The 15,572-nt window shown below is 38.4% G+C and overlaps 1 protein-coding gene across 1 annotated transcript; it reads right to left on the bottom strand.

The window, feature by feature from the left end:
* Nucleotides 1-7,025: 7,025 nt before the first annotated feature.
* LOC125170260 (olfactory receptor 6C4) lies at nt 7,026-7,952 on the bottom strand. The gene has a single exon (XM_047866709.1). It carries the CDS (start codon nt 7,950-7,952, stop codon nt 7,026-7,028), a length of 927 nt encoding a protein of 308 aa, XP_047722665.1.
* Nucleotides 7,953-15,572: the final 7,620 nt, after the last annotated feature.

Raw genomic sequence — 15,572 nt, 5'->3', positions numbered from 1 at the left:
TTCAAGCTGTATTACAAAGCTGTAATCATCAAGACAGTATGGTATTGGTACAAAAAGAGACACATAGATCAATGCAACAGAATAGAGAATGCAGACATGGACTTACAAATGCTTGTTCAACTAATCTTTGACAAATCAGGAAAGAATATCCAATAAAAGAAAAGACGGTCTCTTCAGCAAATGGTGTTGGGAAAACTGGACAGTGACATGCAAAAGAATGAACACGGACCACTTTCTTACCCCATACACTACTTTCTTATACCATACACAAAAATAAAATTAAAATGGATGAAAAACCTAAAGGTAAGTCAGGAAGCCATCAAAACCTTAGAGGAGAAAACAGGCAACAACCTCTATGACCTCAGCCTCAGCAACTTCTTACTAGACATATATCTGGAGGCAAAGAAAACAAAAGCCAAAATGAACAACTGGGACCTCATCAAGATAAAAAGCTTCTGCACAGTGAAGGAAACAATCAGCAAAACTAAAAGGCAACAGGTGGAATGGGAGAAAATATTTGCAAGTGACATATTCTGTAAAGGGTTAGTATCCAAAATGTATAAAGAGCTTATCAAACTCACCATCCAAAAAAGAAATAATCTAGTGATGAAATAAGCAAAAGACACGAAGAGACACTTTCCCAAAGAAGACATCCAGATGGCTAACAGACACATGAAAAGATGCTCATGGTCACTCATCATCAGGGAAATACAAGTCAAAACCACAATGAGATACCACCTCACACCTGTCAGAATGGCTAAAATGAGCACCTCAGATGTTGGTGAGGATGTGGAGAAAGGGGAACCCTTTTGCACTGCTGGTAGAAATGCAAACTGGTACAGCCGCTCTGGAAGACAGTATGGCGTTTTCTCAAAAAATTAAAAATAGAACTACCCTACAATCTAACAATTGCACTACTAGATATTTATCCAGAGGATACAGGTGTGCTATTCTGAAGGGACCCAGGCACCCCAATGTTTATAGGAGCGCTATCGAGAATAGCTAAGGTATGGCAAGAGGCCAAATGTCCATTGAGTGATGAATGGATAAAGAAGATGTGAGATATATATATATATATATATATATACACACATATATATATTATACACAATAGAATATTATTTGGCATTCAATAAAGTATGAAGTCTTGCCATTTGCAACAGCATGGATGGAACTAGAGTGTATTTTGCTAAGTGAAATAAGTCAGTCAGAGAGAGATAAATATGATTTCACTCATATATGGAATTTAAGAAACAAAACATGAACATAGGGGAAGTAAAGCAAAAATAATATAAAAACAGAGAGGGAGACAAACCAAAGGGACTTTTATTTTTTTTTTTTTAATTTTTTTTTCAATGTTTTTATTTATTTTTGGGACAGAGAGAGACAGAGCATGAACGGGGGAGGAGCAGAGAGAGAGGGAGACACAGAATCGGAAACAGGCTCCAGGCTCCGAGCCATCAGCCCAGAGCCTGACGCGGGGCTCGAACTCACGGACCGCGAGATCGTGACCTGGCTGAAGTCGGACGCTTAACCGACTGCGCCACCCAGGCGCCCCCCAAAGGGACTTTTAAATACAGAGAACAAACAGACGGTTGCTGGAGGGGTGTTGGTAGTATTTGGGTTGAATGGGTGATGGACATTAAGGATAGCATTTGTGATGAGCACTGGGTGTTATATGTAAGTGAAAAGTCACTAAGTTCTACTCCTGAAGCCAACACTACACTATATGTTAATCTTGACTTAAAAAAAAAAAGAAATAAAAATGCCTGGTTTATTTTATTTATTTTTTTATTAAAATTATTTTTATTTGTTATTTTATTTATTTTAGCCACCAGTATTCTCAGGATAACATTAGAGCAGAGTTAGAGCAAGGAAATAATAGAAACACATGAGAGCTGACCCACCACACTTCAGCATTGGTTCCTCTATCCTCTATTCCTTCATCCCCAGCGGTTATGGACTACAGATACAAATCTAAATACGTAGTATTCTCCCAATGCTTCCCCTTGCAAACAGTTAAAATAAAATTCAAAAGAAAAAAAAAGAGTATTTTTTAAGATGGCAAGTTAGGTAAGAACACTTCTATAATACTTGGGCCATCTGGCCTAAGGATCTTGTTTGTCATTTCTCTAAATTTATCCAGAAGGTCACAAATCAGGGCCTAAACTTCTATTCCTATACATCACTAGATAGTAGAGCTAAAGCCTATACATATGTAATGAGTTCAGAAGCCAAAATCTCTGAGCTGTCAGCACAGAGCCCGATGTGGGGCTGGAACTCACAAACCATGAGATAGTGACCTAAGCCAGAGTTGGATGCTTAACCAACTGAGCCACCCAAGTAGCCCTATTTAATTTAATTTAGTTTTAATTTTATTTATTTTTTTTTTTGAGAGAGATAGCGAGCAAGTAGGGGAGGGGCAGAGAGAGAGGGAGACAGAAACCCAAGCAGGCTCCATGCTGTCAGCACAGAGCCCTGTGCAGGGCTTGAACCCATGAACTGTGAGATCATGGCCTGAGCTGAAGAGTCTGACGCTCAGGTGAATGAGCCACCCAGGTGCCCTCCAAAAGTCTGGTTTCTTAAGGTTTATATTTTCCTTATAGATCCCATTTCAGCATACTTAGAAATATCCAGCCTTCTCTATTATAGGAAATGTATTATTATTTCCTATTATTCCACCCCTTCTCTACCTGTAACTCTTATTATATAGGTTTATTTTGGCATCTGCACTTATCTTTTGTTGTCTAATTACCTAACTACCTATTTTTCTATCTAATATAGTAACTTTATTGTTTTCAGTTATCTATCTAGTCTCTTTATCTTTTTTTTTTTTTTTTTTTTTTGCTTTATGGGAGAACACATCAGATCTGATTTAGCTCACTATTTTTGTTTTTGTTTTATCTCTCCAGGTATTTATCCTCATTGTTTTATTATTTATTTCACTCATTATATTTTTCAACAGTCTTTTCACCCAGTTTTTAAAATAATGCTTTGTCCTTGATTTTGACAGTATCATTCATATCTTTTTTAGAAATTATACTTACTTTAAATTATTATTGTTTCTGATCCAGTAATTCTTTGCATCATATGTTGTGTGGTGTGTAATTTTGCACCTCGCTGCCAGTGGATATATTCCTAACATGGGTGGTGATTTTGGCTTCTGAACTCATTACATATGTATAGGCTTTAGCTCTACTATCTAGTGATGTATAGGAATAGAAGTTTAGGCCCTGATTCGTGACCTTTTAGATAAATTTAGAGAAATGACAAACAAGATCCTTAGGCTAGATGGCCCAAGTATTATAGAAGTGTTCTTACCTAACTTGCCATCTTAAAAAATACTCTTTTTTTTTTCTTTTGAATTTTATTTTAACTGTTTGCAAGGGGAAGCATTGGGAGAATACTACGTATTTAGATTTGTATCTGTAGTCCATAACCGCTGGGGATGAAGGAATAGAGGATAGAGGAACCAATGCTGAAGTGTGGTGGGTCAGCTCTCATGTGTTTCTATTATTTCCTTGCTCTAACTCTGCTCTAATGTTATCCTGAGAATACCGGTAGCTAAAACTGTTTCTTTCGATTCTTGTGTCCAGGGGTGACAGGAGGGATAATGCCCACTAACTTAAACATTTAGAAACTGAACATTCCAAAGTTTTAGCTGCAGAATCGATAAATGCATTCCTCTGTTTATCTATAACTTCGATTACATTCCAAGTATGTGCTAGCATAAAGCCAGCTTAATGAACAGTTTCAGAAGTTGTCTTTTTTTTTTTTTGACAAGCTCATTTAGAAGGTAGTATGTTTCTTTCCAAATTAATTTCTAAATGCTGATATTATGAAGGCTGGGTGAAGTCCTTTTTTTTTTTTTTTTTTTTTTTAAATTTTTTTTTCAACGTTTATTTATTTTTGGGACAGAGAGAGACAGAGCATGAACGGGGGGGAGGGGCAGAGAGAGAGGGAGACACAGAATCGGAAACAGGCTCCAGGCTCCGAGCCATCAGCCCAGAGCCCGACGCGGGGCTCGAACTCACGGACCGCGAGATCGTGACCTGGCTGAAGTCGGACGCTTAACCGACTGCGCCACCCAGGCGCCCCGAGTGAAGTCCTTTTTAAAAAAATTTTTAGGGGCACCTGGGTGGCGCAGTCGGTTAAGCGTCCGACTTCAGCCAGGTCACGATCTCGCGGTCCGTGAGTTCGAGCCCCGCGTCGGGCTCTGGGCTGATGGCTCGGAGCCTGGAGCCTGTTTCCGATTCTGTGTCTCCCTCTCTCTCTGCCCCTCCCCCCCGTTCATGCTCTGTCTCTCTCTGTCCCAAAAATAAATAAACGTTGAAAAAAAAAATTAAGAAAATTTTTTTTAAAAAAAAATCTTTATTTATTTTTGAGAGAGAGAGAGAAAGAGAGAGAATGAGCAGGAGAGGGGGCAGAGAGAGAGGGAGACACAGAATCCGAAGCAGGCTCCAGGCTCTGAGCTGGTAGCACAGAGCCCGATGTGGGGCTCGAACCCACAAACTGTGAGATCATGACCTGAGCCGAAGTCAGACGCTTAACCGACTGAGCCACCCAGGCACCCCTGGGTGAAGTCCTTAAAGTGTTCTTCAACTTTGACTCACACCAAGTATCCTCCTTCCTTATCTTGTGTGCTTCTAGGGCACATGGAGTTGAGGTAGCTAGGTCCTAATAATCTGTTGCCAAATGTTCTGATTGGCTTTATCTGAAGTGTGGATAAGACCCTCATTGATCTGGCTATCCTAGGATGCAACTGGACATAAGAGAAATGTAAGCAAGCTGACCTTGGTGCAGAGGGATTACACCTAGAATGGCCAACATTTATATAGTCCCAGTCATATTAAACCAATCAATTTAGCATCTCTTTTACTAATTAAGCCCCACTTTCTTGAGAAGGTATTGCTCACCATTATCATACTGTTAAAATGGGTATCACTTATTAAACATTTTAGTATTGGCTTTTAAAATGTTTTATGCCTATTATATCATTTAGTGTTCAAAACTATCATATACAATAGACATAACTATCCACATTTTAGAATTTGAGAAAAGTAAGCCTTAGAGAGGTCAAATAACCATCCCAAGGCAACTGTTGTAAAACACAAATCTGGGATTCTAACTAAAGCATGTATTTTTGACCACTATATGGCATTATCTTCCACTTCACCATAGATTTGGGTAGAAGTGTGGATCTGTGGGAACATAATGATTGAAAGGTGGCTATTTGATAACATTTCTATATCATTTGATAATAGCTCAGTAAATTTGTGTTGGTTCATAACACTTTTGGGAGCTTCTTGGGTGAAATCTGAAGCTGGCCTCTGTACTCAGAAGGCAGGGAAAGGCTGAAGAAAGAAGCAGGCCATTCCAGGTTGGTAGGTGGCAGTTTTAATGAGCAAAGGGAACTTATGTATGAGGCTTGTCTTGGGTGGCAGCAAGGCAGTTGGATCCTCACAGCTGCCCACTGCTTCTTAAAAGTTTATAAATAGGCTTTAACTGGGTTCAGTCACTTATAACGTGCAGGTGTTCTCCACACCATGTAACTATCTCAAGGTTGTGTTCTTGGAGCAGTCTCTGGGAGTGGGAAAGGCAAGTGGAGCCCACATTCCAAGGATAGGGGAGGGAGGGAGGAGCCTCCAAGTATGGGTCCAGCTTGCGGGTCAATCTGTGGTCATGTCTTTTTGATGATGTTCTCCAACAATTTGTAATAAATTAAAAGGCATCACCAATCTCTATCTTAGTCACCAAAGAAATCCAGATATTCAAAATAGCAATGGCTTTACATAAAAGATGCTTTATTCAAAATATGATGCGCTCTTCAATATTTTTATGGTTCTGGAAATTTTCTCTCATAACAAGTCCAATGCAGCTTGTTTCTTAAATTCCCAAGAAGCATCATTCCACCAAATAATATTACCACATATAAAGCATGTGAACACATCAGATGATGTTTCACTGGTGCTTCAAACAGTAACCAGCATCCTACAATGCATTAGGATATTACTAAAATATTTGCAAGTACTCAGATTTCCAAAAATGTTCTTAGTTCCTTTGAAGTTTAGGCCCATCACCAATTCATATTCAAATTGTTGTCACCTTGAATCCATGTATAGAGTCCTTGGTAGGGTAGTCTCTATTCCCATTTGGTTGCTAACACTCATAGTTTGGAACATTCTAGATATAAAACCATATTAATACTTTATATTCATTTGCAGTTTATGAAACAGGCATCCCTGGCTTATGTTATAAACAAAAGCAAAAACTTGGGGGAAAGTTAAAAGAATGGAGTCATATCACAGAAGGTGTCCTTTCTGATATCTAATAAAAGTAAACAAAAAGGTGAAAATATAATAGCAAAAAAAAAAAATCACCAAAACTACCAAAGAGAGAGAATGGGAAATCTCAGTCATTAACTTAAAAAGATGTCCGTGAAGAAAAGCAATAGATCCTGTGTAGAAGTGGAAGACTTTTAACCTTGGCTCTAGAATACTCTTGGAACCATAACTTCTAGAAAATGGATGGGTAAGTTGATAAAAATCTTGAGGGTTTTCACTTCATTTGGAGAACAGTGGACCAAATGTATATCCTTTTTGTTTTCCTTTATGGAAGGATAAAAGTTGTAATGGCTACAGCGAAAGGTGAATGAAAAGGGGAGGAGAATAAAAATTATTGACACTTTGATGGAAGCATAGTTTCTAGGGCCCCATGATGAGGAAAAATGGCAATCCTAGATTTTGGCCTCTCTTCCTCTAAATTCTTATTTTTCCACTCTTCTAAATAAGCAATATGTTTTGCCTCTTGAATTTCAAGTGATTTCTGGAAAATAGTTAATTCTCTCTAACTGTTCTTTTCGTGGATTCTCATTTATCTTTCTCTAATAGCCCCTACCAAGTTATTTTATTTTATTTTTTGTAAGCTTATTACGTAAGTATACAGTTTATATACCTTTCTGTCATACTAGGCTGCAGATACCTTGAAATTAGGATATATGCCTTTGATTGAAATGTATTCTGTTTTTAAAGCTTCACAATCTTTTTGATGGTGTCCTTGAATGCTTGCTTCACTTGCTGATTTCTTAGAGTGTAAATGAAGGGGTTTAATAAGGGAGTAATTGAGGTAATGAGCACAGCTATTCCTTTGTTGAAAGCGCCTTCTTCTTTTGCTGATGGATTAATGTACATAAACATGCAGCTGCCATAAGAGAGGGAGATGACAATCATGTGGGAAGAACAAGTGGAAAAAGCCTTTGTCCTTTGCTGGGCAGAAGGGATCCTCAAAATGGTCCTGATAATGTATGTATAAGAACATGTCACCAGCACCAGAGTAACCACCAGAGTCACAACTGCCAAGAAGATGACCATCAATTCTAGGAGGCTTGTGTCTGAGCAGGCAAGCTCCAAAAGGGGCCCATAGTCACAGTAATAGTGATTCAGAACATTGGAGGCACAGAAATCCACCTGGCTCATCAGGATGATTGGGGGTAAGATAGCTAGGAATCCTCCTAGCCAGGAGCAGAACACGAGTTGTATGCAGACTCTGTTGCTCATGATGGTCAGGTAATGCAGGGGTTTGCAGATGGCAACATAGCGGTCATAGGACATAGAAGCCAAGAGGTAAAACTCTGTTGCTCCAAGGAATATAGCAAAAAAATATTGAATCAAGCATCCAGCAAAACTGATGACTTTATTTCCTGTTGTCACACTGGTCAGAAATCTGGGAATAAAAATGGATGTGAAGGAAATTTCTAAGAAGGAGAAATTCCGGAGGAAGAAATACATGGGGGTCTGGAGGTGAGGGTGTACCCGAGTGAGAATGATGATAGTCAGATTTCCTAGGACACTTAACATGTAGGTGAGGAGCAGAAAGATGAATATCACAATTTGGACCTCAGGTTGATTTGTGAAGCCCAACAGAATGAAATCAGTAAATGTCCTATTTTTCATTGTTGACCCTTTGGAGATCTGAAGGAAAAAGGTGACTGATGAAAAATGAGCTTTCTCAGGGTAGGAGAGACAAAGCTGATAGTAATGAATCATGTCATATATTACTCTCTATTCAGTTGTCCCAAAGCAGTATCACATTGCAGTGGCCTTGGCTCCATGGAAGCCCGATATCTTCTATGTGAATGACCTTAATCCTAAAGTCTTTTTAATTCCCCAGTTGATATGTTTTTGGACACTTAACAGAATCTGTTACAGAATACTTACTCATTTTCCCCCCCAGGAGAATATATTTTGAACCTATCCTTTAATCCCCAAGTGTTTATAAAATCTCCATATTTAAGTCACTTTCCTCTGACTCCATTAGTTTTTCATACTTCTGTACTCTTGGTGGAAGTTTTTCTATCAGATTCTGTTTTTTTGTGATTCCCTTTCTCCTTGTGCTCTTTCCCCTTCCCTGTACCATTTGACACTTCTCTGGCTATCTTCCATAGATCCTCATCTCCATAATTGTCCAAATCTCTGACTTCCTTGTTTCAGCAACCAATAGGAAATTCCCCACATGGATATGGTTGAAGGTTTTGATGTATAAGTGATTTATTCTGCACCCCTATTTCTTTTGAAGCATAAATTTGTAATAGACCTTTAAGACTTATGATCTTTGGTTCAGTATATCTCATATTGTGAGCATATTTTGGTACATGAACAAGGCTATGGTGTCAATAAATCGTATTTATTAGCATTTCTTATATGTTTCTCTGCCATGTATATTTGGAATATATCTCTAAGAATAGAGATCTTGAGATACCCACAGGAAGCATCTCAGTGTGGATTTTGCTCAAAGTCTTAAAGATTTCTTAGTGGCAAACTAAGGATGACAGTTTCTCTCTTCTTGGCATAGAAACAAGGAAGAGGGACTTTTTTGTTTCTGACAATGAGTCCTTTGTAGATAAATTGGTAACCCCCAAGGAAGGAAACTTTGCCAGTGGCATCCTGCATACATTTTTAGATTTTTCTGAGTCAGAAGCAAAGACAATGTAATGTAAAAGGCCCTTCTAATTCACATGCATACAGGTAAGAAAACAATCATATCCTCACAATCATTCTTATCAATCTCCCCATAATTCCATATGCTGTTGGAGGCACTAGGCACTATTAAACATTGACCTGGATTCCCCTACAGCCCTCCCTTCCCTGTTTGTACTAACCTCTGGTCTGTGGCAAGTACTGCATTTTCATCCAGATTTTCGTGACTGATTGACCTCATGATCCACATTTATAGAATAATAACATCAGTGACTTTAAAAACATACAGTGCTCATACCCTTGACAATCTGAATGACTGTAGTGGGACGTTTATTTTGTTGATCCTAAGAGGTAAGTCAAGGATGAAATGTGCCCTGTGAGTCTTGAGTAGTATAAATTTTAACATGCTGTTTATTGGCTTCCTGTCAACATTCTCCCCTTCACTCTCTTTGTCGCAGGAGTCACTGGCCATAGGTGGCTATTTCTTTATTTTAAGAAATTGAATAATAATTGACCTACAATATTCATTATTTTCAGGTGTGCAACATATTGATTTGATAATTTTTTAATGTATTATGAAATGATTACCAAAATAGCCTAGTTACTGTCTGCCACCATGAAAGTTCTTACAACATTATTATCACCTATGCTGTACATTACATTCCTGTGATTTATTATTGGAAGTTTGTCCCACTTAATACCCTTTACCTTTCTTACCTTCCTCCCCCTATCCTCTCCCCACTCTGGTAATCTACAGTTTCTTTTGTAGATCTATAAGTCTGTTTCTGTTTGTTGTTGTTGTTGGTTTTGTTTCTTAGATTCCACATGTAAGCATTCCACTTTTCTCTTAATGAAAATACCCAAGTCTGTGGGGCTTAACTTAGGAAGCATATTACCTTCCATTCTATTAATGCAAACCAGAATCAAATGATACTTCCTGAGAGATAAAGTCCTTCACATGTATAATAAAAGAAAAACAAATAAATGAATAACCCCCTACTACAGCAATGATAGAATTAGGAAAGTGGACTTTGATAGATGGAAAATTCCTTAATATTTCTTTTCTAAGAGAGATGATTTTGAAGTACTTAGAAGGCAGGATATGGGCTTCTTTGCAGTTTCTGTGTTAGGCAGAATGATGCAGGTTTTATCTGCTCTTTTCAGAACAGGCACATGGGGATCAATTCCCTGAAGAAGTTAAACATGCCCTATGGACTTCAGTTCAAAAGCTTCAAATGAACCGCAATTGTTGACAGTTTTAAGAACAAGCTGTAAACATATGGCTGAGGAGAGAAGGTCCAGAGAGACCACGATAAGGGTTCCATGAGAGAATCTGCCGCAGACATGAGGTTTGTGAAGTGAGAGCCATGGAGTGAGACCCCTGAGGATTGGTGTGCCTGGCCTACTCATCACTTCTATTATTTCTCCCTTTAATAACCCAATTTGGCCAGTGGTCAAATGTGATATAAATGAATTCACTTCGCAGTGAATTACCATAACCTTAATGCCATCATAGTTTTCATTAAGATCTGCATTACTAATTTTACTAAAATTAATAGGAATCAGCAACTGGAAAATATTTTGTTGTTATAGATTTGGCTCATATGTTGTATTCTATGAATAGCTCTTTACTTTTAAAGGAATGATACATTTTCACTCATCTACCCATGAGACATTTGCCAATGTTCATTCCTTTACACATCTTAACTACATCCAACTTATTCCAAGAACACAGGTATGGCATTAGGTTGATAACATAATGTCTTTCTGCAAGGAAATTCAAGCTCCAGTCAGGGTTGGGCCACTGCATCCTATAAAATTCAAGGCCTGCTTACTTAAGTAAAATTTCTGGACATACTTGTCAGCTCAGGGATGATCCCTACCTGATGCAGTAAGGAACCAACTTCTCACTGACATCGGCACTTACTACTTTAAAGTAGACTCAACATTTACTGTGTTTATTTGGGTTTCAGAAACAACATCTTTTACATTTACATTTTTTATTTAGATTCATTATACTGTTACTCACAAATTGGCTTACTTTGTTTTTTTGAAAAATATATATTTTTAATTTATTTATTTTTGAGAGAGAGACAGAGTGCAAGTGTGTGTGTGTAGGGGGGGGGGCAGAGAAGAGGGGGAGACACAGAATTTGAAACAGGCTTCAGGCTCCAAGCTGTCAGCACAGAGCCTGGCATGAGGCTTGAACTCATGAACTGTATGATCATGACCAGAGCTGAAGTTGGCCACTTAACCAACTGAGCCACACAGATGCCCCTAAATTGGCTTACTTTGAATGGTCTATCCAATGACAAAAAGCTCTAGAATCTGTCTAAATTGCAATAAATCAGGGGCATCTGAGTGGTTCAGTCGGTTAAGTGTCTGTCTTCAGCTCAGATCATGATCTCATGGTTCATGGGTTCGAGCCTCACATCAGGCGCTATGGTAACAGCTCAGTGCCTGGAGCCTGCTTCAGATTCTGTGTCTCCCTCTCTCTCTGTCCCTCCCCTGCTTGTGCTCTGTCTCAAAAATCAATAAACATTAAAAAAAAATTAAATTGCAATACATTAGGCACTGTCATTTGTGTCCCCCCCAAAAGCTCCTTCATTGTAGAGTCTTCAACAACCTCCTCACATTCCTTCTGGGGTTTTGGGATCAGCTATGGTGGCCATAAGTTGTTCATGGACTTTTGGCAAGAGACTATTTTCCTCGGCCAAATCCTACACACCATTGGGATGGCAACTGTTGGCTGCATTGTGTGCTCTTGAGATAAATGCTTTCACATGTCCTGAGCTTGTGACTCTCTGGACCCAGTTGCCCATTGTGCCTGTGGTCATTGAGTCAGCACTCCACAAACTTGGCATAGATGCCTCATTTTTAAAAAGAAAATGCTACTTATGGAGCCAACCTGGGCCCTCTGGCATATCCCACCTGTAAGAGGAAGTGGTTTCCACATTATCAGTCCTTTGCTAGATGCAACAGTGCCTGAAGAGGTCACCCTTTTCTTCTATCCATTGGCTACCTAACAACCCCATTGGGATTAATTTAGTGAGTAGGAAAGGGAGTTTGTATTCTTTATAGATGTTAGCACCACCATCATGCATGGTAGAACCTACTGAAGAGCTACTGCATTCCATTCCCTAACTGGGACATCCCTAATCAAGGATGGGAACTGTGGGTCAGCACAGTTGTGTTAGCATTAGACAATGTTCTGGCCAACACTTGGCCCCTTCCTCACATTTTTATAGACTTTAGGGCCATTGCCAATGATATGGTCATCTGATTTGACTAATGGCAGCAATAATAATTCCTTATCTGAGGTGTTCCCCCCCTATCTTTCAAGTAAAGAACTTTAGGGATTTTTTGCCTCATAGATCATCAAAATGCAAATCAAGGCCACACATATTCTCCACATACTAAAATTTAGTTTTCAGGGACTCATTATAATACACAGGTAGATAAATTGGTTTTGATTTCTGAGACACATATTGGCACAGCCTCAGATCTGATGCCACTAACTCTGGACTGGTAGGCTTATGAAATATCAGGCCATGGAGAAGCTAATGCTTTGAAGTCCTGAGAAGAATGAAAGGGACTTCCCCTCTCCTCTGCCATGGGTAACGTAGTGACTAATGTACCTTATATGGGAAAATGTGCCACTGTCTACATAATTGATGAGGCTTAATTCCCTGGGGACTATCCGTTAACCAATGGCAAATAGATTTTATGGGGTCACTGACCCTCTGCAGAAGATACTTACTATTCTCTGACCGTGGTGGTACACTTATAAGGGAATATTACTCGTCTATCCTTATAGACGTGTTACCATTGAAGCCACAACACAAGGTACCAACAAGACACTTCTTATTCTCTTCAGACTTCCAGGCGTTATTGATAGTAACCAAGGCACACACTTCAGTTCTCAGAATTCACTGTGTTGGGCTCTTGAAAAGGCATTCAGTAAAACTACCCACCCCCTCCACTCTACCCCCGTGCCAGCCTCAGGCTAAAGGATTTAAGTGCAAGGAAGCTTACTTAAAGAAACCTTGCTAAAATTACATGATTAATACATGGTTTTCCAAATGACTGTCACTGCCATCAGCAACTGTATTTATGCTCAACTTCTGGCAGTTAAGACCCCTTACTTTGTCCTGATCATTGGGCTTACTGGCACTTTATAAATAGAAACCTTCCTGTACAAGACATTTCTGTCAAAATAGTCACTCCTGTTAGGTCTTTGGTTTCATTGTTATATACCCCAGTCATATCCCACTCTCAGGCCTTCCTCCTAACATCACCTGTATTCTGTGTACCTTTTATGCCAATATTTTATTTTGGGCAACAGAACTTCCCTCAGTCTCAACACCAACATGCTCTTTTCCTGCTAATTGTGCTTACTTTGCTCACAATCCTGGGAGTCACAGGCATTGCCTTAGGCACACATAACACCACCACACAAACTTATGTTATTAATGCCTACCAGGAAGTATCAAAGATGCTTTATAAACACATGCAACAGCATTGTACCACATTGTATGAATTTATTGTAAAACTTATTTATCCATTTTTGGAGCACCTGGGTGACTCAGTCGGTTAAACATCCGACTCTTGATTTGGGCTCAGGTCATGATCTCACGTTTCATGAGATCAAGGCCTGCAGCAGGCTCTGTGCTGACAGCGCCGACCCTGCTTGGGATTCTATCTCTGTTCCTCCCTCACTTGTGCTGTTTGTGTCTCAAAAATAAATGAATAAACATAAAAAAACCCACCTTATTTATCCATTTTACTGCTGATAGAAATTTAGGTTGTTTCTGTTTCAGGGAAATTTTGAACAAGTTGTAATGAGCATTTTTGTACATGCATGCTACAGCGTTTTTTTTTTTTTTTTTTTTAATTTTTTTTTTCTCAACGTTTATTTATTTTTGGGACAGAGAGAGACAGAGCATGAACGGGGGAGGGGCAGTGAGAGAGGGAGACACAGAATTGGAAACAGGCTCCAGGCTCTGAGCCATCAGCCCAGAGCCTGACGCGGGGCTCGAACTCCCGGACCGCGAGATCGTGACCTGGCTGAAGTCGGCGCTTAACCGACTGCGCCACCCAGGCGCCCCCATGCTACAGCGTTTTTAGAGAGGTTTGTTCAGGAAACATATCCAGGTTATTTGGTAGTGCATTTAAAATATTCAAATGTATTACTAATTTCTGGTTATACTTTTGATATTGATTTCTGGCTTAATTACACTGTGGGCAGAGAACAAATCCATATTTCCAATCTTTTGAAATTTATTGAGATTTGTGTTTTGATCCTTTCATTATAAAAATGTACTGTTTGTTCTTTTGTTGTTTGTTCTTGAAAAGAAAGTGGATTCTGGATTTGTTGGGTACAATATACTTTCCATATTTTTATTAAGTCAAGATTTTAATCTTGTGCCTTAAATCTGTATATTCTTTGTCATGTCCTACTATTGATTTTATGGCTAAAAAACTCCCCCATAATTATAGATTTAACCATTTTTTCATTACATGTCTACCAATTTTTATTCTGTTAGTTTTGAGGGCTAGTTGTTAGGGGCACAAAAAATTATCAAAGTCTATAGTTAGTTATTATCTTTACCCTCCTCCCAGTCAGCAAAAGGAATGTAGGGCTTTATCTCCATTTCATATATCTTAATTAGTGTGACATTTTTGTTTTATATTTTTATGTTCTATGTATTGTTAAAACCCCATAGTATATGACTGTTACTGATTTTGCAGATGTTCACTTAGATTTACCTATATATTTACCAGTTTAATTGTTATCCATTCTTTATTTCATGTTATTTCTTCCATTTTCACCCTAATATAAAGAGATACCTCAGAGAAATATGGTGTACCCTTTACTAGTTTCCCAAGATAGTAACATCTTGCAAAACTATAGTATAGCCAGGATATTGCCATTATAATCCATTGACCTTTTATAATTTATTATAGTCTGGTTCTTCTCATGGCTAATTTTTTAGTTTTTTACATGTGAAAATCTCTTTAATCTTTTGTTTTTAAAATAAATCTTCTTTTTAAATTTAGCATGCAGAAGAAAAGTACACAAAAAAGAAGTGCCACGATGGAGTAAATATCACATCTAAATAACTAGCACCCAGAAATTCAATTGTGATGTGTGTTGGTGTGCATTGCTTTAGCTTTGTTCTGTTTTAAATCTGCTTGCCTACTTGAATCTGCAGGTTTATGTGTTTTTCCAAATTTGGGAAGTTTTCAATAATTATTTCTTAGAATCGTTTCTCTACTCTCTTAGAGCTTTCTCTAAGAGAGCTCTACTCTCTTATTTCCTTCTTGGATTCCAATTTAGCAATGTTAGCTCTTTTCCAATTGTCCCATGGATGCCTGAAGCTTTTTTTATTTTTAAAAATTGTATTTACTCTCTGTTGTTCCAATTGGGTAAATGCTACTGATCTGTGTTCAAGTTCACTGATCTGTCTTCAGTCATCTATATTAATGAGGTCATCCAGTGAATATTCAAAATTTGTTATTGTATTTCTAGGTTCTGTAATTTCCATTTAGTTCATTTTATAACTTTAATTTCTTTGTGAGATATCTATGTTTTCA

The sequence above is a fragment of the Prionailurus viverrinus genome, chromosome B4, assembly GCF_022837055.1.
Source record: "Prionailurus viverrinus isolate Anna chromosome B4, UM_Priviv_1.0, whole genome shotgun sequence".
NCBI classification, from domain to species: Eukaryota; Metazoa; Chordata; class Mammalia; order Carnivora; family Felidae; genus Prionailurus; species Prionailurus viverrinus.
Note: the sequence above shows the minus strand (reverse complement) of the source record. Positions and strands in the feature narration are given on the sequence as shown.

Excerpts from the sequence above, each read along its gene's own strand:
- LOC125170260 (XM_047866709.1), bottom strand. The coding sequence starts at position 7,952 with ATGAAAAATAGGACATTTACTGATTTCATTCTGTTGGGCTTCACAAAT.